The sequence below is a fragment of the Brienomyrus brachyistius genome, chromosome 14 (assembly GCF_023856365.1).
Source record: "Brienomyrus brachyistius isolate T26 chromosome 14, BBRACH_0.4, whole genome shotgun sequence".
NCBI lineage: Eukaryota > Metazoa > Chordata > Actinopteri > Osteoglossiformes > Mormyridae > Brienomyrus > Brienomyrus brachyistius.
Window position 1 is genome coordinate 23,846,405 of NC_064546.1, and position 25,394 is coordinate 23,871,798.

Sequence of the window (25,394 nt, forward strand, 5' to 3'; positions counted from 1 at the left end):
AATATTCCTGAAATTACAATTCAATTACAATAGCTAATTAATTAAGACGTAGCCAATTACAGCTGCTGTAATTGTTTCCTAAACAGCTTTTGTAAACGCACACAGCTGCCATTCTATTAGGTGGATATTAAAGACAAGGAGGCTGACCGTACAGGAGGTAACATCTCCGCACCCTGCCTCCGACGCTTCGTCATCACAGCAGAGTCTGTCACCTTGCTGCTCGTGGTGCGGTGGCCGACTGGGGGACTTGGGGAACTTTGGAATGATCAAGTGATAAAGATCACTTGATCTTTATCGCAGCATGTCAGTCCTGCTCCGATGCCATCTGCCCCCCACTCGGGAAAGTGGGGAGGGCAGCGTGTCTTTCTGCCTCCTGGATCAGTTTGAGGGCAGGCAGGGGGCTGTGAGGTGTCACGGCCAAAAAGGGACATCAAATGAGATGAAATGTTGCTGGTTAAGGGCATTAAGCTGTAATATCCTTTGAACAAGCTGCTTGACATAATTAACCAGACTTAACCAGCAATTTTAAAAGAAAAGTAAACGAAAACTTAAAAATCATTCTACTGTACAACACCTAAGGCACAACGATGATGATGATGATGGTGATAATAATGATGATGATGATGATGGGGAGGAATTTAGTGGAGAATAAACCTGGCAGCCCTCCCCCATCTCCTCCTCCTCACCCCCCCTGCCGTGGGTCGAGGCGTGCTGGGTGGGGGGGGGGGGTGTCAGGAGCATTGCTGGCTGGTATCTAATAGCCGTCTTTCTTCTGGCGCGGAGAGCTGCACTGGAGGCCCCCTCAGCCACTATGTCAAAGGCCTAAGGAGTGTGATCGCCAGTGGGGGGGGCGGACACCATTGCTCACACACTGAATCCTCCCCATTGTTCAGCACCTAGACAGACTTCGGCTTGCTGCAAAAGTGCTAAGAGGCAGAAATGGCACGGCATGGCGCAGTGGTGTGCAGCTCAGTGGGTTAGTGCCTCTGACTGGATGGTCGGCAGAATAGTCACATCCCCGCTGTGCCCTTCACTAAGGCCCTAACCCCCCCCCCCCCCCCCCCACAATGCTTTAGGGGATGCATAAATGGCTGACCCTCAGCTCAGACCCCAAGCTTCACTCTCAACTAGTTATTAGATATACCTGTACATCTACGCATTTACACAAATATCTAATCAGCCAATCATATGTGAGCAACATAACGTGTAAAACCATGCTGATACAGGTCAGGAACTTCAGCTAATGTTCACCACAAACACCAGTACGGGGAGGAAAGGTGAGTTTAGTGGCTTTGAACGTGGCACGGCTGCTGGTGCCAGACGGGCCGGTATGAGCGTCTCAGAAACTGCTGATCTGCTGGAATTTTCATGCACAACCATCTCTAGGGCTGAAAAGGAAAAAGCGTCCAGTGAGAGGCAGTTCTCTGAGAGGAGAAAATGCCGTGTTGAGGGCAAAGGGCGGAGAAGAATGGACAGACTGGTTCATGCTGATAGAAATGCAACAGCAGCTCAACCAAGGTTTGCAGAAGAACATTTCGAACACTGGAGCAGATGGGCTACAGCAGCAGAAGACCAGACTGGGTGCCACTCCTGTCAGCTAAGAACGGGAAGCCGAGGCTACAGTGAGCACTGGCTCACCAGACTGGACAATGGAAGACTGGGAAAAGCATTGCCTGCTCAGATGAGTCTCGATTTCTGCTGTAATGTTTGGGTCAGAATCTGGTGTAAACATGAAAGCTTGGATCCATCCTGCCTGGTATCAACAGTTCAAGCCTTTGCTGGTGACCTAATGGTGTGGCGGATAATGTCTTGGCTCACTTTGGGCCCCTTAGTACCAACTGGGCATCGTTTAAATGCCACAGCCTACCTGAGTGCCGCTGCTGACCATGTCCATCCCTTTATGACCACAGTGCGCCCAGCAGGATAACGCCCCATGTCACACAGCTCATATCATCAACATGACAGTGAGATCACTGTACTCAAACGGCCTCCTCAGTCACCAGATCTCAGTCCCACAGAACAACTGTGGGACGTAAAGGGAGATTCGCATCATGACGGCGAAGCCGACAAATCTGCAGCAGCTACGTGATGCTCTCAAGTCAACATGGACCGGAGTCTCTGAGGAATGTTTCAAGCACCTTGCTGAGTCTATGCCATGAAGAATTACGGCAGCTCTGAAGGCGAAAGGGGGGCCAACCTGATACTAGCAAGGTGTACCTAATAAAGTGGCCAGTGAGTGTGTGTGTCTTAAAGAGGAGCAAGACAGAACACGTGAAAACTAAAGAAATCCACTGTACTTGTGCAAATGGCAAAATAAGCATCATTTCATTTTCATTTACACCTCCCCCCCCCATCTAATTTCTTTTAGTTCTTTGTGAGGTTTGCGCTAAAGACTCCTCAGCTGCAGGAGAGAACTGGTTTGGCTCCCTTACATAATTTGGAAACATCATTTTCTCTTTCGATCCAATTTAAAAAACTCGGCCTCCTTATAACCGAACACCCTGCTGGTAGATTAAAAAAAAAAAACTGCTCAACCGAGTTTGAGATGAGACCACGGACAGCCCTCTCTGATGGAGGCCTTTGTTGGAGGCTGGAATTATCTTTTGGGAGCCCTTTAGGGGGTTTTCTCCCCAAGCCATCGCCCACGTAAGTACATCAGAGGGATCTCTACAGCCGAAAGCCGGCCCCCACCCTCAAGTGAGAGCACATGGGGCCAGCTGAAGTGCCCCACCCTCACGAAAGCTGGAGAGTCCATTAGGGAAGCACGAATCCCTGTCGCATTTGCTTTGAAATGCGGCGCATTGGAGCAGTCAAATTCAGAATTGGAAAATCAATTCTATTCCCATCTAAGTGTAGTATAGCTGCACTCTACGAGTCGAATTGCCTAGCTGCTTTCCGAGGAATCAGGACAGGTGTAAGACTTTAGGACAAGCACGTCCTGTATCTGATCTTAGGCGGTACTGATTTTAAGGGCCGCTACACGTACGCCTGACAGCAGTCGATCTGGGGAACGGCGGCACGCTTCCAGAGGCTTCCTCACAACATGCCATATCACTCATCCCCATGCCGCCGATCCGCTGTCCTGCAGCGCGCCGTAAATTTTCCCCGGTAAATAATCTGCATTTCAGCGCAGCTGCCAAAGGATGACAAACGCAGCCCCTTCCATCCCTTCTGCCAGATACGGCGGATGTAAATCGAGATAGGCCCAGATAATTACTGGTGGGAGGTGCCGGGGGACTGACTGAAAGAGCGGCGGGTGATAACGTCCTTCCCAGCTGCTCAAATATTGTAGGGAGCCACGTGAGAATGGCACTTATCAGCGTGACTCAGGATTAACTGTGTCGAGTTCGACTGTACCCCCCCTCTTAACACCAGAAGAAACAATAGCCAATCGCGCATTTGCTGCGACAGCGTCACCTCTTTCGGCGCTTCCAGAGTGGGAGTCTCAGGCCTTTTACTCCACCATAAATGCCGATCTCCTTCTCCTCAGCTCGCTCAGAATAAATCGACTGCCACGGCGTTCCCGGCCCGATGCCAAGATTGAAACCGAACGGTGCGTGAACATGGCGGATTTCTCAAAACGCCTCAATCTAACAGGGGCCGTATCGCCGCACTTCCAGAAACGGATCTGCGCTGTGTCTGCACCGAGTTCCAGCACATCAGAGGCAGTATCTATCACTTTCACTCTCAGAAATGGACTTAGCTGAACTGCACCCTGTCAAAAGTGTTTACTCACAGGAGGCAGCACCGATGCATTCTGGGAAATAGGGAACAGGATCCAACACTGGATTGACGAGCCCCTTGCAGCATGACCTGACTGTTGTTAACTTTGACGAGTGACACCGAGGGCTAGGAAACGACAGCCTGACCTCCGATGTAGCTAAGTGACGGTGTATTATGGAGGTCTTGCACTGAGATAATAGGGCAGGAGATTCGATTAAGCCAGGTAGTACGGATGAGTCAGTTAACATTTAGGGTCATTCTAAGCCTGTGTGGCTCCATTAAGAGATACACGCAGTGGGGGTCAGGGGTCACGGCATAGTTTTCCACAGGGTTATTAAACATGACAGGAAAGAACATCGGGCTTCAGTACCCAGAATCCCCCTCTCAGTTCAGAGTAGTCCACACAATCCCTGTGATGGCAGAGCAATCTCTGTTTGACATTTTTCCAGCACATGGACCTCATGCCAGAGTCAAAATGCGAGGGGGGCTGTGAACATGGAATGTTGTCTTGGGGGGTGGGACATTACCAGCAGGTTTATGGTTTCTGTCCCCCCAGATAGTTCCAAACTCTAATCAAATAATGAATAGAGTCAGGAGATAATAGGTAGTTAGCAAAACACGCTTATCTCCTAAATAAACAACAGGACATGTTAATATTTAGTGTAGTGACTGTTTGTGACCAACAGGGGGCCCCACACAGGTGCCTGGATTTCGTGGTGGAAAATTCTCCACTGGACACTGATTATGAACAGACAAGTATGAGGTAGCAATACAAAGACGGCAGCAAGAGACAGCAGACAAGAGTGGGAGTGGGAAGTGATGAGAGACGCGTGTGCGAGTCGCACGGGGGGATTATCTGCGCCGTGCACTCGCTCTGGCTCCCTCACTCCAACTGGAGTGGGGTCAAGGGTTCGAACATTGACTACACTCCAACATCACACCCAACATTCTGCTCCTCTCCAAGCCCGAAACTGCCGCATCCGTCGCTTGAAATGCAAGCCCACAGGAGGGCAGAAGTGCATGTACTGAGTTATTTTCACGCTGAAAACACTTGATTAATGGAATCGCTTCAATCAGCCCGACCCTGAAAGTCATTGTCATGCACATACGACAGGATACACAGACGTTAAAGGCGGCGCCAAGGACACGCGTGTTTCTGTCCTTGCTGAGCGGAGGCTCGCACCCGGAGATTCCTGAGATGCACACTCTCTCAAACCCGCATTAGCATTTTCGTTGTCTTTCAACCAGAACAAAGAGGATGATTCTCAGGAGGCCTGCAGTTCAACCACTGTCTCATTCTTCCTTCTAAAAATGGTCTGTTTACTTGTACGAAACACATCGCCTGCAATTGACTCCATTCTCCAGAGGAGGGTGGAGGAAGTGTGGGGTATCGGGCAACGAGACGCGACACAGGGAAAGTAACGGCAATAAAGCCTCAGTTCCAGGTCACTCTGCACCTTGCACCATAGGCCATGTGATGCCAGACGCCTATAACTGCAAATAAGTCAGTACCAGTACTGTGAAAAGTGGCAGCTCTCTGAAAAGGAAAGGAAAAGAAAATGTTAAACCGAAAGAACGAATGAAGATCTGCCAGGACGTGTCTCAGTCGGGGAGTCGCAGGCCAGCCTGGCTCGGCAGGCACGCAGCTCTAGGGAGCCCTCTGTAAGCATCGCTTTAGTAAGTGTCAGGACCCGAGCATGGAGCCTCGGGGCGTCCGTGGCTATGCCCGACTGCTGCCGCGCATCACGGTCGCCATCTCTGCCCCGCCCCTGCATGCGGCTCGTTTGTCAGGGCTACTGTCTACCACACCATGGCATCACCGACCCCCCCCACACAAACCCCCAGCTTGACCTCTAACCCACAAGCCCCCCACCATCCCCCAGGATGGGAGCAGCTACCTACTGACTGACTAATGAGGGCCCTTTGTCATCCTGTTAACAGCTGACGGGGAACCAAAGTTCTGCACATGCAGAACAGGGAAATAAATAAATAAGCGCTTCATTTTTTATCCAGTAATTATTTCTCAAATTAGAAAAAGCCGTCCACCTACTCGGGGCTCAATCTGTTCGGCTGACTGGCGACGCCTGGCCGGCATCCAGCTGCGAATCTGTCATGCCGTCACCAGCAGGGCAATTGTTGTTATTGTTATTAGCGTGTCTGGGTGAGAGTGAGGCGTGCCTCACCAAGCGCCCAGTTACTTACTTCCAGCTGTTCTCTGACTTGGGAGGGGGTGTTGGGAGGGGGTGTTGGGAGGGGGTGGGGGCGGTGGCATAGCCATTAGCATTCGGAAACCACTCGGATGCGGGCGATCGGGGAACGTGGAGGTTGTAAGGGCGGGAGAGGAACACGCGCACAGACGCGGATGTAAGCCGTCACGCGCGCGGGGCGTGATCTAAAGCTGCATCTTCTCCCCAGATGGCCTATTTGATGATTCACAACGGCAGGGGTTTCAGAGTCCCGTCTCAGTCCCGCGGGAAGTGGAGGTAGGCCTTTCAGCATGCGGCGGGTGAATCCCGCGCAGCACAGACGGCCTGCCTTGTACTGCCCTGCCTCGTGTGATGCACAGAGAAAGCCCATGCAAATCATTATTTTAATTCAGCACAGCGTATGTTCACCATTGATCAAGCACACTGATTGATTGAGTCATCAACGGAATCAGATCCCCAGGTAAATTCCTGAGCTCTCGCTCAACAGAAGGTCCTGATTCACGCTTTTTTTTCCATCAGTAAATAAACTCCCAAAAAATATCGCCTGTGTTAGGATTATCTTCCAGGGAGGCTTGTCTTGGACGGGTGATACATTTATTTATCTAACACTGTTGTGTCAGGATATTAGCTGGCGGACCTCGGGTATCATTAAAATAACCAAAAAAGTGAATTTCCTCCAAAAATGTAATGTGTTATTATGCATTAAACCCAAAAAATTAACAACTAATAGGTGGACTTTTTGTAAGGATGAATAGGTGTCTTCATAAGTCTAGACATATGTTTACATTTTTTATAAAAGCACTCTAGCCTGAACTCGTCTGGTCTAGTCCTTGAAAACATATCGGCTTATAGAAACCGAGATCTCGCTGCTGAGCCCTGAGTGTCTGCGGCAGAGCGGAGGCAGAAGATGGAGCGCTCTAGAGAGACAAAGTCTCCGTGAAAGGAACTAAATCTTATTCATGCTCGAGTATTCAAAATTCATACTCTTAATAAGTTTGCTAATCAATTTGGTAATGGAATGGAGGGGGAAATGGTAACCGAACGTGGTATGAGATTCATATCGTAAAAAATAAATAGCAAATGAAATTAAAATATGTAAATGGAAACATCTTTCAAAACTTAGCATCTGAATTTGACCTGACTGTTACTCACTGCCCTGCTAAAAGGAGCATGCGGGGTCAGATACCAAATAAATTGCGTTTCCCTTCCTGGAACGGATTAAAAACCAGATCCCCCCCCCCCCCCCCCCCATTTTTTTTCTGATCTTGCCTTTACATTATAAATTATAGATATGGCTTCCACAAACACGGGCATGTGAGCGTGAACACTGGCCCACACTGCTGACCTCTGACCTTTCAGCTAGCAGAGAACGCATCCAGTGAGGCGCCTGATAATCTGAGCTCTGGCTCACCCACCTTTGGTTCGATTTGGCATGAACACTTTTTGCGGGTTTCGTTGGTTTTGTAAAGGGGGACGTATTTTTTGAAAGGGACCGAATTACAGAGACAGAACCAGTGAATGGATGTGCACAGGTCAGCTGCATCAGGGGCCTGGTTACCTAGGGAACAGTAACCAGCTGGAGTTGCAACAGATGTGTTAGACAGCAGAGACCCTCTTCCTCTCGTTGCTCTATTGCGCCGCCTACTGTCGGCTGTGCACCTATGGAAATCAGCCAAGTGGCGCTCTCAGGTATGCGGAACATCGCTCCAAACACTGTACAGTGTACAGTGCGGAATGAAGGAGTGGCTGGCTACATCCCACCCCCGCCCTTGGTGAGTGGGGGGGGGGGGGGGGGGGGGGCTCTGAGGGACAGGTTAAAGAGGCTAGGAGACATCTCCAAGACACACATCGACAGCTCGACAGAGATTAAGCTAAAATGCCGGTAGGATCAGCCTCTATGTTTTTGACAGTGCGGGGAGGGGCTAATTGCTGGTTACAAGCCAAAACCCCCCCATCAGTCTTCATCAATTGGCGCAGATGGCAGAGGGAGTCCACAAGGAGGCCCCGCAGTGTTAGTCTTCCACATAAATGTACCGACCGTCTTCCCTGGCATCTGTCACGGCTATCCAACACAAAGGATTTCTGTTTCTTTGGGATTCGGCATGATAGTGACGATTTGACACCAGTCGGTATTCCTCTCACACAGTTATTCCAGTTATGATGTCCGCCATTCATAAGCTAGGCATTTTACAGAGGGAATCATGGCTTCACAGCATGGCCGGTCCTGTGACAGAGGAGCAGCCCCAGGGTGTCACCCCCACGCCCTTATTTCCACCTTTAAATGCAAAAAAATTGCCTGAGGTAAATAGCACTGCCCTGGAAAACGGTGACAGCTGCAGGTGAGGACAGGAAAGGAGGAATCAGACAGAAGACACCCCTTTTTGAATTGCTATCATTGTGACAAAAGACCTGCAAGACAACGAATACTTATTTTACTACAGGGAGCGCTTACTTTGCTACAGGGAGCGCTTACTTTGCTACAGGGAGCTCTTACTTTGCTACAGGGAGCTCTTACTTTGTCCTTATGCAGCAATCCCTGGGCCAGTTCCTGCTGAATGTGCTCCTCTGCTTGGCCAAGATGACCTACAGACAGTCATAGTCATTGTCCCGTATACTGTAGCAAGTGGCTTCCTGAGTGTTCTCAGCTCAACCCCGACACCCCCAAAGACCTCTCCCACACATTTGCACAGCCCAAGCCCACCCCCACGGCATTACCACGTCCCATTAGTGTCACTCAGCTCGGCGGACGAAAAACCTCCCACATTCATCCTACACTTTTTCACCGTGTAGTTTTGCCAATAAAACTGAGGAGGAGGTCACTGTTGGACATTCAAACCGGCGGTGCCCCTTTAATCTCTGTGATTTACTATCCAGTTATGTCAGATCAGTCGTTCGGTATGATCCAAGGTAACTGGCACTTGTAGGCGTGTTCGGCGGGAATGTGGAGCCACTCGGATACCTGGAGCCCGTCCAGAAGCCTGCACTCTGCTCCTCTGGATGGATTCCAGGGAAAGAGAGACACGCAGCCTCGCGAACAGGCGCTGCAGAGTGTTGATTTAACGCGCTGCGTCTGATTCATTTGCTTTAACTGCGTGTTTATTAAATTGTAATTATGCCGCGGTGACGTATCATGGGAGGTTATTGTAAACGCATCTGTCTGAGAGGCTAACGGGGAAGCTCATATGCGAATGGTGGGGATACTGCACGGCTGGTTCTGTCCGCCGCCGCGTCCGTACACATCGCTCAAGTCCGCCATCCCAGCTGTGGAGAGCAAGTCGCTCCATGAACAGCTGGCAACAAATCTCTCCACCACTGCACCCAGCCCCCTGCATGAAGAGCATCCGGAAAAGCCCTCGGGTCAATACCGTCTCCTTGAGCATTCCGCTCGCCCCCCCATCTCCCAGTCTCTCCATCTGAAGCCAATTCCCAACTGCTGGCTTCGTTCAAAAAGCGACTCCGCCACTCGGCTGTGATTATCCACGCTGACAGCACCATGTACCTTAGAGAAGTAAAAGCCTTTCTGTCGCTGTGTCTTTCCTGAGTATGCGCCCCCCCCCCCCCCCCCCCCCGCCATGTTCAATCTAAGCGTGACTACACAGACGTCCGAGAGCTTTTCGTTTATGTTTGCTTTGATTTATCTGTACTTACAGTCAGTTTTCTCAGAGTGACCTTACAGATGTCTAACTAGCGGCCCCAAAGCCTCCGTCACCGGAGAAGAGGGGGGTCATGCGGAGTGCAAACGGAGCTCGGAGAGACCAGACACCCCCCCGAGCAGCGCGCAGGGCGCCTGTCCCGCACAGGAGTCCGTGCTCTGCTTTTAAACTCGATTACCCGCATCCCGGCCCTGGCTTTTTATAGATAACGCCCCTGTGGAGGGATGCAGCCATCAGCCCAGCCTGATGTGTCATTTTCCTAATGACTTCCTGAAGAAGAGCGATGGACTCCTTCTGCGCCTCAGTGGCTTTGGCTCACTTGCTCGGAAATACAGATGGATTCTGAATGGCGACGTTATGAATGACATTCATGCCATTTCGGAAGGCAGCTGCGTGATGGGAGGCGGATGGACCCCGGTCGGGCCCCTTAAGGGGCCATGTGGCCCTTCACTGCAAGAGGGGGTGCAGGTTGGGATATTCACCTGCTGCTTAGCAGAACACAGTGCTTCATATACTGTAAGGAATGAGTTTGTTTAATATTTAGTGTAATGACTGTTTGTGGCCAACAGGGGGCCCCAGAACTAGGGGGCCCTATGAGGTTTGAGTGGTGGTAAACATCATCAGTGGGGTAGGATGCAGGGTAAATACGCAGAGGCTGGCAGATTATTACAGCCACCGAGGAATCCTGCTAACTCACACCCACAGAACCATACCATGCAAAAGGCTATGGAAACACATTCAGCCACACCACCCCCCCGGGGGTCTATCATGCAAGATCATGACCCCTAAGTAGAGTACTTGACCAGCACAGCTGTCTCCGTGAAACGAAGAAAGTGGTCAGCCTTGAGTTTCTTTGGAACATTCCGGCACGTTCCGGGCCTTTCCGAGCAGCGTGATCCGGCTCAGCGGCCCTGTGGTTAAAGAGCAGGTGTCGCTCCGCGATAATCACCGCATCAGGCCAATTAAATGATAATCGTGTATCACAGCAGTGAAGTACAGCCCGCCGTCTGTCTGCCAGCACACCTGGTATCAAGCTGGGGGGGGCAGGTCATTTGCCCAGCCCTCTCTAGGGCGGGGGGCTTGGGTAGGCAAAATGGTAGTGGACACTAGTCTCCACAGAACCCTCTGCCATTAGCCTCCCCCACAGCACTAAGGAAACCAGAAAACCCTCAGCAATCGGGTCATATTTTCAACTTTCGTCTTATCAGACCCCCAAGCAAAAACAGGAACATAAAAATCTTATAAGACAATCAATCTAACAAATCGCGATTGCCGTCCGAAGCTCCCTGCATTCTCTGATGCTTCTTCTGCTTCATTTTTCATACATTTAGAAGCAAGTTGTAAAATAAATCCACCTTTGCTGTCTCAACCAAACGCCAGAGACCCAGAACTTCGCGTGACGGGAAACGTAAGGACGGTTTTAAAGTGTGGAAGCCACAACGTGAGGGTCTAGACTCCAATTCCCATGACAGATGACGCTGCTGTCCTTGAGGTACACATTTAATCTGCAAGCCTGCGGCCAGCGAGTCGGTTAGAGTATAAATTTCTAAGCTAATATCGGTTTTAATTTCCGAGCCAAAAGAGGGGGTGATATTATTAAATCGAACATTCTTTTCGGGCACACTCCATAGGTATTCATTCTAGTTTTCTAGCTACTGCGGAAGCTAATAACATGTGTCTTTAAATGACTTGCTGCCGTTTACATATGAATGACCGGAATATAAATTGCTAAAACACAATGGAAGTTAGTTGTGTTTGGATAATGAAAAGTTCCTTGAATGGAGTGTGTCCTATTGTGGAATTCAATTAAAGTGTCTTTACACAGGCACAGAATTTAAACAACGTGCCTGCATGTGGACACTACTATTCAGTACATTTCAGTTACAAACGTCCAGATGTAAAATATACACTGTCAACATCCCCCCCACCATTGCACTTTAGCTCGGTGTTTTTCTGAATGACAGCCGGCTGAGGACTGGGACCCAAAACAGCACAGTCAGAAGCTCTCCATTCAGTAGTTGTCAGCTGTTGAATTAGGGATTATGGTTCAGGCGTATATGTGGAGCTCAAGGGAATTTACATCAACACTATAAAGGGCTGCATGTTAAACACACTGCAAGAAGATCACATACCAAGCTGATCACGCGTCTCAGAAATGCCCCGTCTCTGCGCACGAGCACGACACTGACGGCTGGGCGCACCATCTCCAAGCTGTGGAGAGTGACCAGAAGCGGTCGTGGGCTGCGGTCAGACGGTGAGAAGCGGTCATCGGCAGCGGTCAGACTGTCAGGAGCGGTCATTGGTAGCGGTCAGACTGTCAGAAGCCATCATTGGTAGCGGTCAGATGGTGAGAAGAGGTCAGGACTGGTCATCAGCTATGGTCAGATGGTGAGAAGCGGTCATCGGCACCAGTCAGACTGTCATAAGCAGTCAGGAGCAGCAGTCAGAAGGCGGTCAAGAGCGGTCATTGGTAGCGGTCAAGAGCGGTCATTTGTAGCGGTCAGACTGTCAGAAGCAGTCACTGGTAGTGGTCAGATGGTGAGAAGCGGTCATCAGAAGGGGTCAGATGGTGAGAAGCGGTCAGGAACGGTCATCAGCGGCAGTCAGATGGTGTGAAGCGGTCATCAGCAGCGGTCAGACTGCACATTTCATGGTAACTGCCCCCCTCCACAGTACCTGAGTCCTTAAGGGTTATCAAGTTATGCAAACGCACATCCCATCACCTCATACAGTATCCCATAATGCCCTAGTCCTCAAACTAAAGTCTGGGAGGGTTTTGTCATGCGTGACCAACACGCCGGCCAGTTTGCAGAGTGTCATCAGATCAGCACAGGAACGTGCTGGCGGGGGGGGGCGGGGAGGAGGGTTTCAGCTGCTCGATCAGTCAGCCTGAGAGCTGCTGACGCACTGAGACTGCTATGGGCTGGCTGTGTGGCCTCAATGCCCAGCCATGCATGGGCTCCTTGTAACACACACACACACCTCAACCCAAATACATACGCAATTCAATACATACATACACACACACACACCTCAACCCAAATACATACGCAATTCAATACATACATACACACACACACACACACACACACACACCGCAACCCAAATACATACGCAATTCAATACATACATATACACACACACACACATACACACACACCCCAACAGAGACACTCACCTGAGTAACATAGGTATTTAACCATATTAAATTGTTATGGTTTAAGCATCTCTATGCTCACCGAATACAGCAAATATTACAACCCTATACAATGCAGACGGTACCTTCCTTTTTGCGGAGGTTGGCACACAGACATATATTAAAATGATGAATATGTATCCACTGACCCCCGGAGTGCTTACACAGCCTGAGGATTCAGGGTTACACGCATTAAACCTTCATTTCAAGACATTTCAGAAAATCTCTAGTCACTCCCCAGAGGGCCCACACACTGCATTTCAGCTGGACTGACAGGAATCTATATCTGCATGAGGATTTCACACAGCTCACATCATCCTAAACTGTATTAATCAGTCAGAGCCCCCTCAGTGCACCCCCTTCTTCTCTACCTGTCTACCCCAAACCCATCCCCTTCCAGAGTCCCCTCAGTGCACCCCCTTCCTCTCTACCTGTCTACCCCAAACCCATCCCCTTCCAGAGCCCCCTCAGTGCACCCCCCTTCCTCTCTACCTGTCTACCCCAAACCCATCCCCTTCCAGAGTCCCCTCAGTGCACCCCCCTTCCTCTCTACCTGTCTACCCCAAACCCATCCCCTTCCAGAGCCCCCTCAGTGCACCCCCCTTCCTCTCTACCTGTCTACCCCAAACCCATCCCCTTCCAGAGCCCCCTCAGTGCACCCCCCTTCCTCTCTACCTGTCTACCCCAAACCCATCCCCTTCCAGAGCCCCCTCAGTGCACCCCCCTTCCTCTCTACCTGTCTACCCCAAACCCATCCCCTTCCAGAGCCCCCTCAGTGCACCCCCCTTCCTCTCTACCTGTCTACCCCAAACCCATCCCCTTCCAGAGTCCCCTCAGTGCACCCCCCTTCCTCTCTACCTGTCTACCCCAAACCCATCCCCTTCCAGAGTCCCCTCAGTGCACCCCCCTTCCTCTCTACCTGTCTACCCCAAACCCATCCCCTTCCAGAGCCCCCTCAGTGCACCCCCCTTCCTCTCTACCTGTCTACCCCAAACCCATCCCCTTCCAGAGCCCCCTCAGTGCACCCCCCTTCCTCTCTACCTGTCTACCCCAAACCCATCCCCTTCCAGAACCCCCTCAAAGCACCACCCACCCTATCTCCTAATCCGCACCCCAAACCCGTCCCAGCAGTGAGGGCCGAGGCTCACTGGCCTGAAAAACAAGCCTGCTGTATCCATCGTGGGCTGCCCGCTATCGGCAAAGAGTAGAGGTCCGTTGAGTTTTATTGGCTGAGGCATTGATAATTGGTTTTTATTTTCAATTTCATAGCAATGATAGCAGTGCGTAACACTAGTTATGGAGAACCGCGACGCTGATTAATTAATCGCTTTATCTCGGGTCACTTCCCCACAATATCAATATTTCTTCTGTCTACCAGGCTATTAAATAAGATGAAAGCATGTCGTTGGGCAGCGAGAACATTGAGACCCTTGACCTCCCCCATTCCCGGATTGGCCCTCACTCACTCCGTAACATGTCCTCTTACACGCACCAATGCACCCCCCCCATTAAGGTCCTTGTGTTAATATGCTAACGCCATCCAGCACGTCGTTGACGGTCGTGACTCCCTGCCTGCTGTGACACGTCTGATGTTGGCGGGGAGCTGACAGACCCCCCCCTTTTAGGGTGATATCCCTGAGAGGTACCCCCGGCCCCTCCCAAAAAGCTCCAACGGCGCCGCGGTGAAGGACAAGCACCCTAAGGAGGGGCGTTTATTTCAAAGAACCGAAAATGCCACACGACTGAGTCGTGACAAAATAAGATGGGCTGCGACACCATCACTTCCCACTTCATCCCGGGCAAAGGAACACAGCCTGCCTCACAAACTCTTCAACTTCCTGCATACTGGGCCCAGAGGGAAAACACAGAACTTGCCACCCCAGCTGATCTATTGTCTTAAAATTTTAAACGTACACTCCAGGGGATGGAAAAAAAAACAAATGCATTTTTTAAGCAAGCCGTGCAACGCCAAGGGTGTGAGTAGTGAGCACGCACACACTTTACTTATACATCACAGAGATCACTACGCCTCAGGCGAGAAAGCCGGCCGCTGCAGGGGCCAGCAGGGGTCACTGCTTATGCGAAGCGGCCAGGAAGTCCCACAGGGAGCCTACGTGTCCTGTCGATCAGCTCAGCGAGACAGGAACACACTGGCACATACAGCACAGCACACTGCCCCCCGGGGCACTGAATGCGTACAGCACACTGTCGTCCTGGGGATTAACAGACTCGCTGTATAAATGCCTCCCCATGGGAGACAGATTTAGTTAAACAAATTAAATGAAGTGTGCGTAATGACCCTGTCGTGGATTCCACCAGGCAGTTTAATCAGGAATCTTCAGCAGGCATTTTGATAAATTAATTGATAGATGGAGTTTCTACCGTATCTTTCCGGCAATGCTAAGGAGAATAATCCCAAAAAGGCGTCTCTGTGAAATCAAAACAGCGCCGAGTGCAGCCAGGTGACTGATAGCATGTGGGACAAAGAATGACTCGGCGCAGGCTTGTCTGCGTTATGGAAAACATAAGAGGAACTATGTGACGGACACCAAAGCCGAGCATATGGACAATGGTGCAAATGTGTGGGGAAATCACCACTGGGGGGCTCGAAATATAGCCGCTTCAAAAAGAGGAGGACTGCCTGGAATTTCAGTATTGCGGTAGGTGGGCTCCGGATCAGAGAATAGAGGATGGTACATAGGTATGACACGAGCATTTTTCATTTTTATTTGATTGCATTCACAGATCTTCGTAGGGACCTGAAAAGTGGTCCCCACAACGTCAAAATAACAGATTTTTATCACATTCTGGGGAACATTTGGTTCCCACAATAGAATATAAACTTAATCTAGACACACACACACACTCTCTCTCTCTCTCTCTCTCTCACACACACACACACACACATACACACACACACAAACAGATGCCAGAAATATCATTGGCTTCTCTAATTATGGGGGGGAGAAAGCAATATTTTGATTCCATTAGGGTGGACATCAGGGATAATGAGATTTTCTATTTCTTTTGCCTAATTCTCATGTACAGACAACCATGAGGTCATAAGTTTAAGGCTTGCATGGTGTATTTAGGTGGGACATGGGTGAGGGTGGGCTGGACTGGTGGGCGGGGGGAGTAGGTGCAGTCATGCTGTTAGTGCGTGATTCAGGCCAGAATACAGCTGATTAGCAGGTTCATTACCAGCCATGGAGGCAGATGTGATGCAATGCTGAGCATGAACAGGGGAACGGCGCCCCCAGCAGGATACATGTGGAACTGCAGGCAGTCTTACCCTGTAAGGAGGTCAATCCACTAATCAGCAGTTCTCAAACCAGTGGTGACTATGCTGATTGGCTAAAAAACAGGAAGGAAGGTACTAATTTGAAGGCTGACATGGGGATCGAGGCTAGTTTTTAATATTTTCCTCCCCAATAATGAAGAAATGCAGCCCATCCCCTCCAAGACCACGACTGTACTTAAAAGTTAATGCACAGCAGTGGGGTAACTTATAATAGAAACACACACAGCGAGCTGATAAAAAGCGATGAGCTTGGGCTGCTTCCCTCTGCTGACCTGCTTTTATTACCCGATGCTGGTCATTAGCGGGGAGAGGTACCGGGATTCGTGTTCCGGGGAGTGTGGAGCTGGCCGGCCAACCTCAGCTCACACCCCCCGCTGGGTCATCACCGACGCTGCTGTTCATGGCAGCAGAACTCAGCCCAGCAGACCCAGAACAGCCGTTTTGCCCAAACCAGCAGCATTTCCACCACCCCCCCCCCCATATCCCGTGACACTCGCTTCCATGGTGCCACTTACACCACTGTCACGCCACTTCCTCATCAGCATATTGTCTGGTTTTGGACAATAGCTGTACTATTTTGCTCTTTCTTGTATTGTTCTGCACTGTCTGTATTATGCACTAGCGCCTGTATTATTTAGCACTGCCTGTCCGCCTGTTTTGTATAGCACTGTCTGTCCATCTGTATCATTTTGTACATTCTATTGTTTTGCACCACCTGTATTGTTTTGCACCGCCTGTATTGTTTAACACTGCCTGTCTGCCTGTATTGTTTAAAACTGCCTGTATTGTTTTGAACTGGCTTTATTCTGTTTGTAACCAACTATGGCTGCATAACGAGCAAGAATTCTGATGCACCTTTTGCACATGGCCAATAAAGATCTCGAATCTTGAATCAAACAGCCGAGGTCCAACAATGCGAGTTAAACAGTCAGACAACACTGGCGGGAAGATGGTGACCTTCGCTGGACTTTGTCACCTGCCTGGCCAATGTTTCGGCAAAGGAGGGGGCCACAAAGGAGGAGGGGGCCACAAAGGAGGAGGGGGCCACAAAGGAGGAGGGGCACACAAAGGAAGAGGGGGCCACATCGCATTGTCCACCGCCGTAATGGCATTTATGTTCCGCCCTTGGCTTCTGAGCGACAAGGAAAGGATTCACTCATATTTTATTCACTTGGCCATCACCTCGTAGAAGACGCCCAGGTCAGCTCAGAGAAGCACCACCTTCCCACAATGCAGCAGCCGCCTGGACTGGCCGCATGGCTTGACAAATTACCCCCATCCTCAGTAATGCTTCTTAATTATTTACCTGAACAGAAACCGTTGTCAGAGGAGGTTGTTTGCTTCTGGCTGGCAGATGATTGATTTTTTTTTTGTTTTTTGAAAAACGACTTTGCACAGAGCTGGGGTACATATGAGACACTATTTATTTATCTATTTCGAATTTCGTTTTGGATATTCAAGCTGCGATGTAATCTATGACCCCTAATCCTTTAATTTCATTTTTGATGCAAAAAAACCCCTCCTTTGAGCATATAGACTCCCCCACCCCCCATCCCCCCACCGAGATTCAGAGGCACAATCCAGTGGAATCTTAACAACTCAACTGACTGACCTCCTCTCAGAAAATTAACACCGGCCCAGAGGGACCTCGTTATTTCGGCCTGCTTTAATTTTCCATTCTATCTCTGAGAATTATCAACCTGCCGCTGCATTTAGGACGGCAGAGAACGCGCTCCGATACCGTAAGTAATGCACGCATTGCATCAGTCACTTTCACTGCTGCCAGGGGGCGCTCACTGGGGAATCACAAGGAGAATTCTCTCCTCGGGAAAGTCGGACGAGCTCTGCGGGAGAGAGCGGCTCTTCCTTGGGGGGGGGTGGGTCGCTGACACAGGACCTGATGAAGAGAAATGGACTGATTCCAGTGGAGAAAACGAAAAGAAAATTGAACAGTGGTGTGGAAAACAGGAGCCGCAAGCCTCTCGCAGGCGAGTGCGTGAAATCTCGCTGGAGGCATTGGCAGGGCCTCAGATGATCCCTTTAAAGGCAGAAAAGCAAACGCCCACGATCAGATAAAGAGGCACATCTGAAATCAATAAATCTGCATCTATCCTGACTGGCACTAAGGAATCCATTTTCTTATACTCGTGCTACAATTTCACATGACGATCCAATTCTTCTGGCACCACCTCTGAGGACTCGTGGTGGGCCGGTATTACAGACGTTACAAAAGATTTATTATCGTGGCGGTAGGTTGTGGACACTCGTCACTCTAAATCTGCACGGGGAATGTAGTGAAAACAAGCAATCCCACGCGATCCAATGTTTTCCTGAAACGATGGCTTTTTGGAAACTAACACGTTGGCCTGTAATACAACGCTAGCCCAGAGCAGTGTTTCCCAGAATCCTTTTAGCCAAATTAAAGCACCATTGTTTGGTCCGGCAGCCACATTATTAGATAAGTATTATTATTGGTAATAACTGGAGAGTGTAAGCGATTCTGATCAAATCTGCTCGGAGCTTTGAAAAACCAGCTGGAATCATGCGATGAAAATTAATAGCCAGACTGTAAACAGTGAAACAGCGGGATAACTGTGACAATTATCCGGTGTTGGATGATGAATCAAATACTAATTCGCAGTTTTTGATTAAATCAAATCTGTCCAGCCGCCACAAATGTTTGTCACTAGCTAGACTGAGATGGGCAGGGCCACCGTGTGCCGTAAACAGAGAAGTGGTGTCGGTTCTGGGCGTTTTCAAAGAGACACTAAAATCCTGTCAGACTCAGAAGACACCCCTCCTTGGACCCACATCAGGCCCTAAACAGATAAATCGACAGCAGCCAGCTGGCATGTCTCCGAGCCGGCAGGAATCGATGCGTCCATCGGGGTCTGGACACCCACAGCGGCTGATGGTCCCCGATTCAGATGAAATGTCACGGACACTGACGTTTGCGATGGAAAGTGGCTCCGGCGTGGTCAGCTCAGCGGCAAACACACAATAACTACACGACGGCACTGCGTGGTGTGAAACAGATTTCATTTGCTGAATGTCCTCTCTCTACAAAAGGATATTTTACTAGGATAAGTTCCCCCCCCCCCCCCCCAAGGGTAAAGCCCTTTGATGTGCCTCTGCCTCAGGCAGCATGGATGGTAAGTCGTTTGGAGCGGGACGGGGGACACCATGATCACAGACACCTAGGAAGGGTTTTTGGGGGGTTCGGGTCACCCAGAGGCTGGCTAGAGTCGAGGCGTACCTAGGCCCCCACCAAACCCCCATCTGACACCCCCAGGTTCCTGGAACTCGCAGCGATCTGCTAGCAATGCGTTAGTGAGATCAGCAGGAGTGCGTTGGACCTGGTCCTGTTTGCGCGCACGCACACACACACACACAGACACACACACACACACACACACACACACACACACACACACAGCCTACCCCCCACCCGCCATCCCGCTTTCAGACGAGCCCGCCCTTCTCAACGCCGTCCCCCGCAATCATTCTAAACGGCACGGCTCTCCATGCGTTGATCAGGTCCGGCGCTCCAGCGCATTTCCTGTCATGTTTACCGCTTTTGCCGCTCGCTGGCATTTTGGGGGCGGGAATAACATTTCCAGAACTCCGTTTGCGACGGGGGCTTCCTGTCAACGAGTACGGATTTCATCCAGGGAAAGAGGCGGGTTAGGGAGAGCGGGAGAGTGGGGGGGGGGGGGGGGGGGCGCTCCAGGTCCATCTGGCGGGGCTGCGCGGGGGGGGGGGGGGGGGTCATGTCATCAGAATAGTCTCATTACTCATGAATGAGCACAGCTACATCTGGGCCGGATGAGTCACCTAGCAGCAGCGGCCTCTGAATGCACAAACGCACAGGAAATAATAATAATAAGAAAGAAAAAAAATTCTGAGCCACTTGGAACGCCGGGAATGCCGGGAACACATTGGGGCTTCCACGACAGATTCATTATTTACATTCCTATCAGATTCTGCTGTTTGCCACAGTCTGATCATAATGGGCCATAAATATTCAGCACCGTGCCCCCGGTCACACCTGCAACTGCAAACCCCCCCCCCCAAAAAAAAAAAAAAAACTGAAGTGCACTTTTCCAGGATTCCGTAAGTGTGCAAAAACTTTCTGCGGAAAAAAGAAAAAAATGTCTGCCAAATCTCCCCTGAATAATGAGAAATCATATCTACAATTTGTCAAGTTGTAACAGAAGTTGACTTTGATCAATTTGGCCTGTTGTTTCTTCTTCCTCCAGTCTTTATTTTTCATCTCTCTTATCTGTTCGGCCTTTAGTAACAACCCCATTTGCTGGAGGAGGCTTACAGGGAATGGAGCTTCGGCGAGAGAAGTGAAATCACGGTGGAATTTGCCTTTGAAGTGTTTGAATTGGACTTGAAAAGCTTGTAATTCCTGAATCCTCACCGCCTTTCTGGGTGTTAATGATCGCGCCCCCCCCCCCACCCCCAGCCCCAGCACATGCCACCCTGTTTTTTTTTACACTTTTTTTGTGAAATTGAAATAAATGGAAGAGTCAGCGGGCCACTTATGGGATTAGCGTGGCCGTGGTGGGTGTGGCAGGGCGGCTCTGGCCTGTGTCAGACAAGCCCGCCGACGGCTACCCGCTATCTGCGGATGAAAGCCACGTCTCTCTCACGCTCCTGCACCCTCGTTCCCTCTCTCTACACCCCCATCCCCCCCGGTGGTTCCTGCACAGATGCTCCTTCATTACAGGGGCATGACAGGCGTCCAAAAAGAAAAAAATTAAATTAAATAAGGATGACACTTCACCCCCCCACACACACACACCTGCCGCCACCCCCCGCCCCCCATCTGGATTGGCACCGCAGCACATTTTTGGGCCTAAAAATCTGCCGGACGCAGCAGAGGACCGGAGCGCATGACGCCAGTTCAATGTGACCGGCCTCTTGGGTCCGGGCTTCGCCGCAACTGGCCATAGCCAATCCAGTTCCTACAAAAGGGCCGACATTATCATTAGCCAATGATATGTTTCGAATCAGTGAGTGACCGGAGAGGGGCCACTCCAGGCGCGAATCAGCTTTCAGCTGGAGCCAGTGCCCCCTGTGGCCCCACCCCTGTGCTCCTGGGATGTAACCAGAATGGCAGCAACAGGCCTCTTGAACATGGGACAGGAAAAATGTTTACATTAAAGTGCTGAATAAATAATCAGCTCCCCCCTTTGGGAATTCCCCTGGACATTCCCCCTCCCTCCCATAGTCTGAAGGACCACACTCTGGGGACTCCCAACTCCCAGTAGGTAAGGTGTGCAAGTGGGGGGAGCAGCGGATTGATACTAGGAAGTAATTTAGGCAAGTGGGTGAAAAGTGATCTAATTTGTGCTGAATAAAGGAGACCTTTGTTCAGACCTGACTGCTGAACGCGTCGCCTTTTGGAGATATTACAATCCATCAGCGCGGCAGATCTCGCAGAGCCATCGCTGCATACTCGCACATGCGTGTGAGCACACACATGCTCCCCTTCCGTGTTCTGCAACTGGTAACTGCAGAACACCCCGAAACCCCATTAACCTCACCTTCATCCCAGGCGCGCGGCACACGACCTGCCCGTTCCGACTCGCGCAGGTCCTGGGCCGGCAGCACGCTCCAGCTGAAGTCCGGTCCATCTCCCAGGGGCCATCCGCAAGCCTGCCTGCCGTTGCCATGGCAGCGGGACTCTGACGGGGGAGAAAAGTCAGCAGGCTCTTAGGGGAGAGGCGGAGAGGCGGAGAGGCGTTTGTAAAGTCGCTGACCGGGATGAGAGGCGGCTGTGAGCCGAACCCGACACCCAGCCAGAATGGAGGCAAAATTTCTTAACAAACGGTGCTAAGGGATTAAATTGGTTTGTTAACAGGTGAAAATGTCAGGAAGTGCCTGCTGGAATGCAGACGTCCTGATGGCCCCCGAGCCTGTGGGATTACTGGCCATAACACAAGCCACTGATCTGAATAACCTTTAAATGGCTATAAAGACGTCTCAGGCCTGGCAGCTGAACCCCCCCCACCCCCCCGCCCTAATTCTTTTTTTATTGCTCTTATCATCGCTGTTGGTTCCAGATGACAGGCCAAACAGCCCCAGTAAAATCTGGTAGCCGAATCACACGGGCATTTCTCTGTGGTCGCAACTGGCATTGAAGAATGTGGTCATGCGGTCAGCCTAGACGCTCAGACCGGACCAGATGATCATCCCGGTCCAGGGCTAGGTCTATACGCCTGCTCAGGAATGTGTGTTCCGGAACTTGCTCAGCTGCCGAAATGCACGGCCTCTCCCTGCTCCCCAAAGATGATGGCCCTGTTCGCTGAAAAAGTGCCGATTGAGTCAAAGAGTCAAATGCACCGCTTAGTGAGAACATCGATCGCTTGGCGGCTCGAATGTTGGGGAGGTTGGCCAGGTCTCATTCAAGGTTATTGTGAGAAAGAGCCACTCTGTGCCAGTCAGTCGATAATTGTACAGCCCTCTTGAAACACATAACCGCGTGCTGCCCTCCCCTAACGCGGGGACTTCGTGCTGCCCTCCCGTAACGCGGGGACTTCGTGCTGCCCTCCCCTAACGCGGGGACTTCGTGCTGCCCTCCCGTAACGCGGGGACTTCGTGCTGCCCTCCCCTAACGCGGGGACTTCGTGCTGCCCTCCCGTAACGCGGGGACTTCGTGCTGCCCTCCCCTAACGCGGGGACTTCGTGCTGCCCTCCCCTAACGCGGGGACTTCGTGCTGCCCTCCCCTAACGCGGGGACTTCGTGCTGCCCTCCCCTAACGCGGGGACTTCGTGCTGCCCTCCCCTAACGCGGGGACTTCGTGCTGCCCTCCCGTAACGCGGGGACTTCGTGCTGCCTTCCCGTAACGCGGGGACTTCGTGCTGCCCTCCCGTAACGCGGGGACTTCGTGCTGCCCTCCCCTAACGCGGGGACTTCGTGCTGCCCTCCCGTAACGCGGGGACTTCGTGCTGCCCTCCCCTAACGCGGGGACTTCGTGCTGCCCTCCCGTAACGCGGGGACTTCGTGCTGCCCTCCCCTAACGCGGGGACTTCGTGCTGCCCTCCCGTAACGCGGGGACTTCGTGCTGCCCTCCCCTAACGCGGGGACTTCGTGCTGCCCTCCCCTAACGCGGGGACTTCGTGCTGCCCTCCCCTAACGCGGGGACTTCGTGCTGCCCTCCCCTAACGCGGGGACTTCGTGCTGCCCTCCCCTAACGCGGGGACTTCGTGCTGCCCTCCCCTAACGCGGGGACTTCGTGCTGCCCTCCCCTAACGCGGGGACTTCGTGCTGCCCTCCCCTAACGCGGGGACTTCGTGCTGCCCTCCCCTAACGCGGGGACTTCGTGCTGCCCTCCCCTAACGCGGGGACTTCGTGCTGCCCTCCCCTAACGCGGGGACTTCGTGCTGCCCTCCCGTAACGCGGGGACTTCGTGCTGCCCTCCCCTAACGCGGGGACTTCGTGCTGCCCTCCCCTAACGCGGGGACTTCGTGCTGCCCTCCCGTAACGCGGGGACTTCGTGCTGCCCTCCCGTAACGCGGGGACTTCGTGCTGCCCTCCCGTAACGCGGGGACTTCGCGCTGCCCTCCCCGTAACGCGGGGACTTCGCGCTGCCCTCCCGTAACGCGGGGACTTCGCGCTGCCCTCCCGTAACGCGGGGACTTCGTGCTGCCCTCCCGTAACGCGGGGACTTCGTGCTGCCCTCCCGTAACGCGGGGACTTCGCGCTGCCCTCCCGTAACGCGGGGACTTCGTGCTGCCCTCCCGTAACGCGGGGACTTCGCGCTGCCCTCCCCTAACGCGGGGACTTCGCGCTGCCCTCCCGTAACGCGGGGACTTCGCGCTGCCCTCCCGTAACGCGGGGACTTCGCGCTGCCCTCCCGTAACGCGGGGACTTCGCGCTGCCCTCCCGTAACGCGGGGACTTCGTGCTGCCCTCCCGTAACGCGGGGACTTCGTGCTGCCCTCCCGTAACGCGGGGACTTCGTGCTGCCCTCCCGTAACGCGGGGACTTCGTGCTGCCCTCCCGTAACGAGGGGACTTCGTGCTGCCCTCCCGTAACGCGGGGACTTCGCGCTGCCCTCCCGTAACGCGGGGACTTCGTGCTGCCCTCCCGTAACGCGGGGACTTCGTGCTGCCCTCCCGTAACGCGGGGACTTCGTGCTGCCCTCCCCTAACGCGGGGACTTCGCGCTGCCCTCCCGTAACGCGGGGACTTCGTGCTGCCCTCCCGTAACGCAGGGACTTCGTGCTGCCCTCCCGTAACGCGGGGACTTCGTGCTGCCCTCCCCTAACGCGGGGACTTCATGCTGCCCTCCCGTAACGCGGGGACTTCGTGCTGCCCTCCCGTAACGCGGGGACTTCGTGCTGCCCTCCCGTATCGCAGGGACTTTGTGCGGCCGTCCTGCGACACGCAGGCGCAGTCATTGTAGCCCCATTTCACCCAAATCCATACCTCCCGCACCCCCTCCATGTACACCTCGGAACCTCCCCAAAAGTGAGCAGTGAGGAGGGATCTCCCACAGCCTGGAACGGCGTCCCGCCTCTTCCACAAACATCGTGAAGAATTGATGACTTGCAAAATGGCTCAGGATGGAGATTTTATTACCCATTTGTCCTCATTTGGACCGCTCAATTATTCGACATCTTAATGCCCCTGAATACGTAATCATGTTCTCTGTAACATTACTCAACCTGATTGTTTCCTTACAACATTAAAGATGACGGCAAAATTAGAATTCCATGTATTCCTACATAAAAGCCAGTGCGATAAACACAATCCCCTTGAGTGTGAGCTTTTGGGGAAATCTTACACGCTGTTTATTACATCAACCCTGTCGCAGAAAGTTAAACGAAATCTGACGTTTATGAGGAGGTGGCTGCAGTGATCTGTCGGATTCACGCCAGACACGTTAAATGACATAGTGAAGGAAAACATCCATCCATCCATCCATCCATCCTCTAACCAGGTCATGGGGGAACAGCATAGGACACTGGGCTGAGGTACACCCTGAGGGGGGGGAAGCCAGACCATAGCAGCCAATTAAAACATTTTCTGCATACAAGTAAGAAAAACACAATTTCAGGGGCCACTGAACCTAGCAGGCTGATAGCATCACCTGCTGTGAAGCATTCGAGGCAGAAGCTGGACCGGCAAAACCGTGCCAGTAAAAATTATTGTCCCTAGAACCCACATGTAGTGGTGGAAACTCCCCCCCCCCCCCCACCCCAAAAAATAAATAAATAAATAAATAAAAACAAAGTTAAAGTACAAAACGACTTTGGCTTATTGAGCGATACGAAGCACTCCCTTCTCCTGTTATCCCCT

The 25,394-nt window shown here is 51.8% G+C and overlaps 1 protein-coding gene across 1 annotated transcript in view; it reads right to left on the reverse strand.

Moving 5' to 3' along the window:
- The window catches only part of alk (ALK receptor tyrosine kinase), a 185,896-nt gene that overhangs the window by 83,251 nt on the left and 77,251 nt on the right, over positions 1-25,394 (reverse strand). Inside the window, exon 3 of the mRNA XM_048974091.1 lies at positions 21,636-21,776. Coding sequence (XP_048830048.1) covers positions 21,636-21,776 — 141 coding nt within the window. The remainder of the gene's footprint in view (positions 1-21,635; positions 21,777-25,394) is intronic.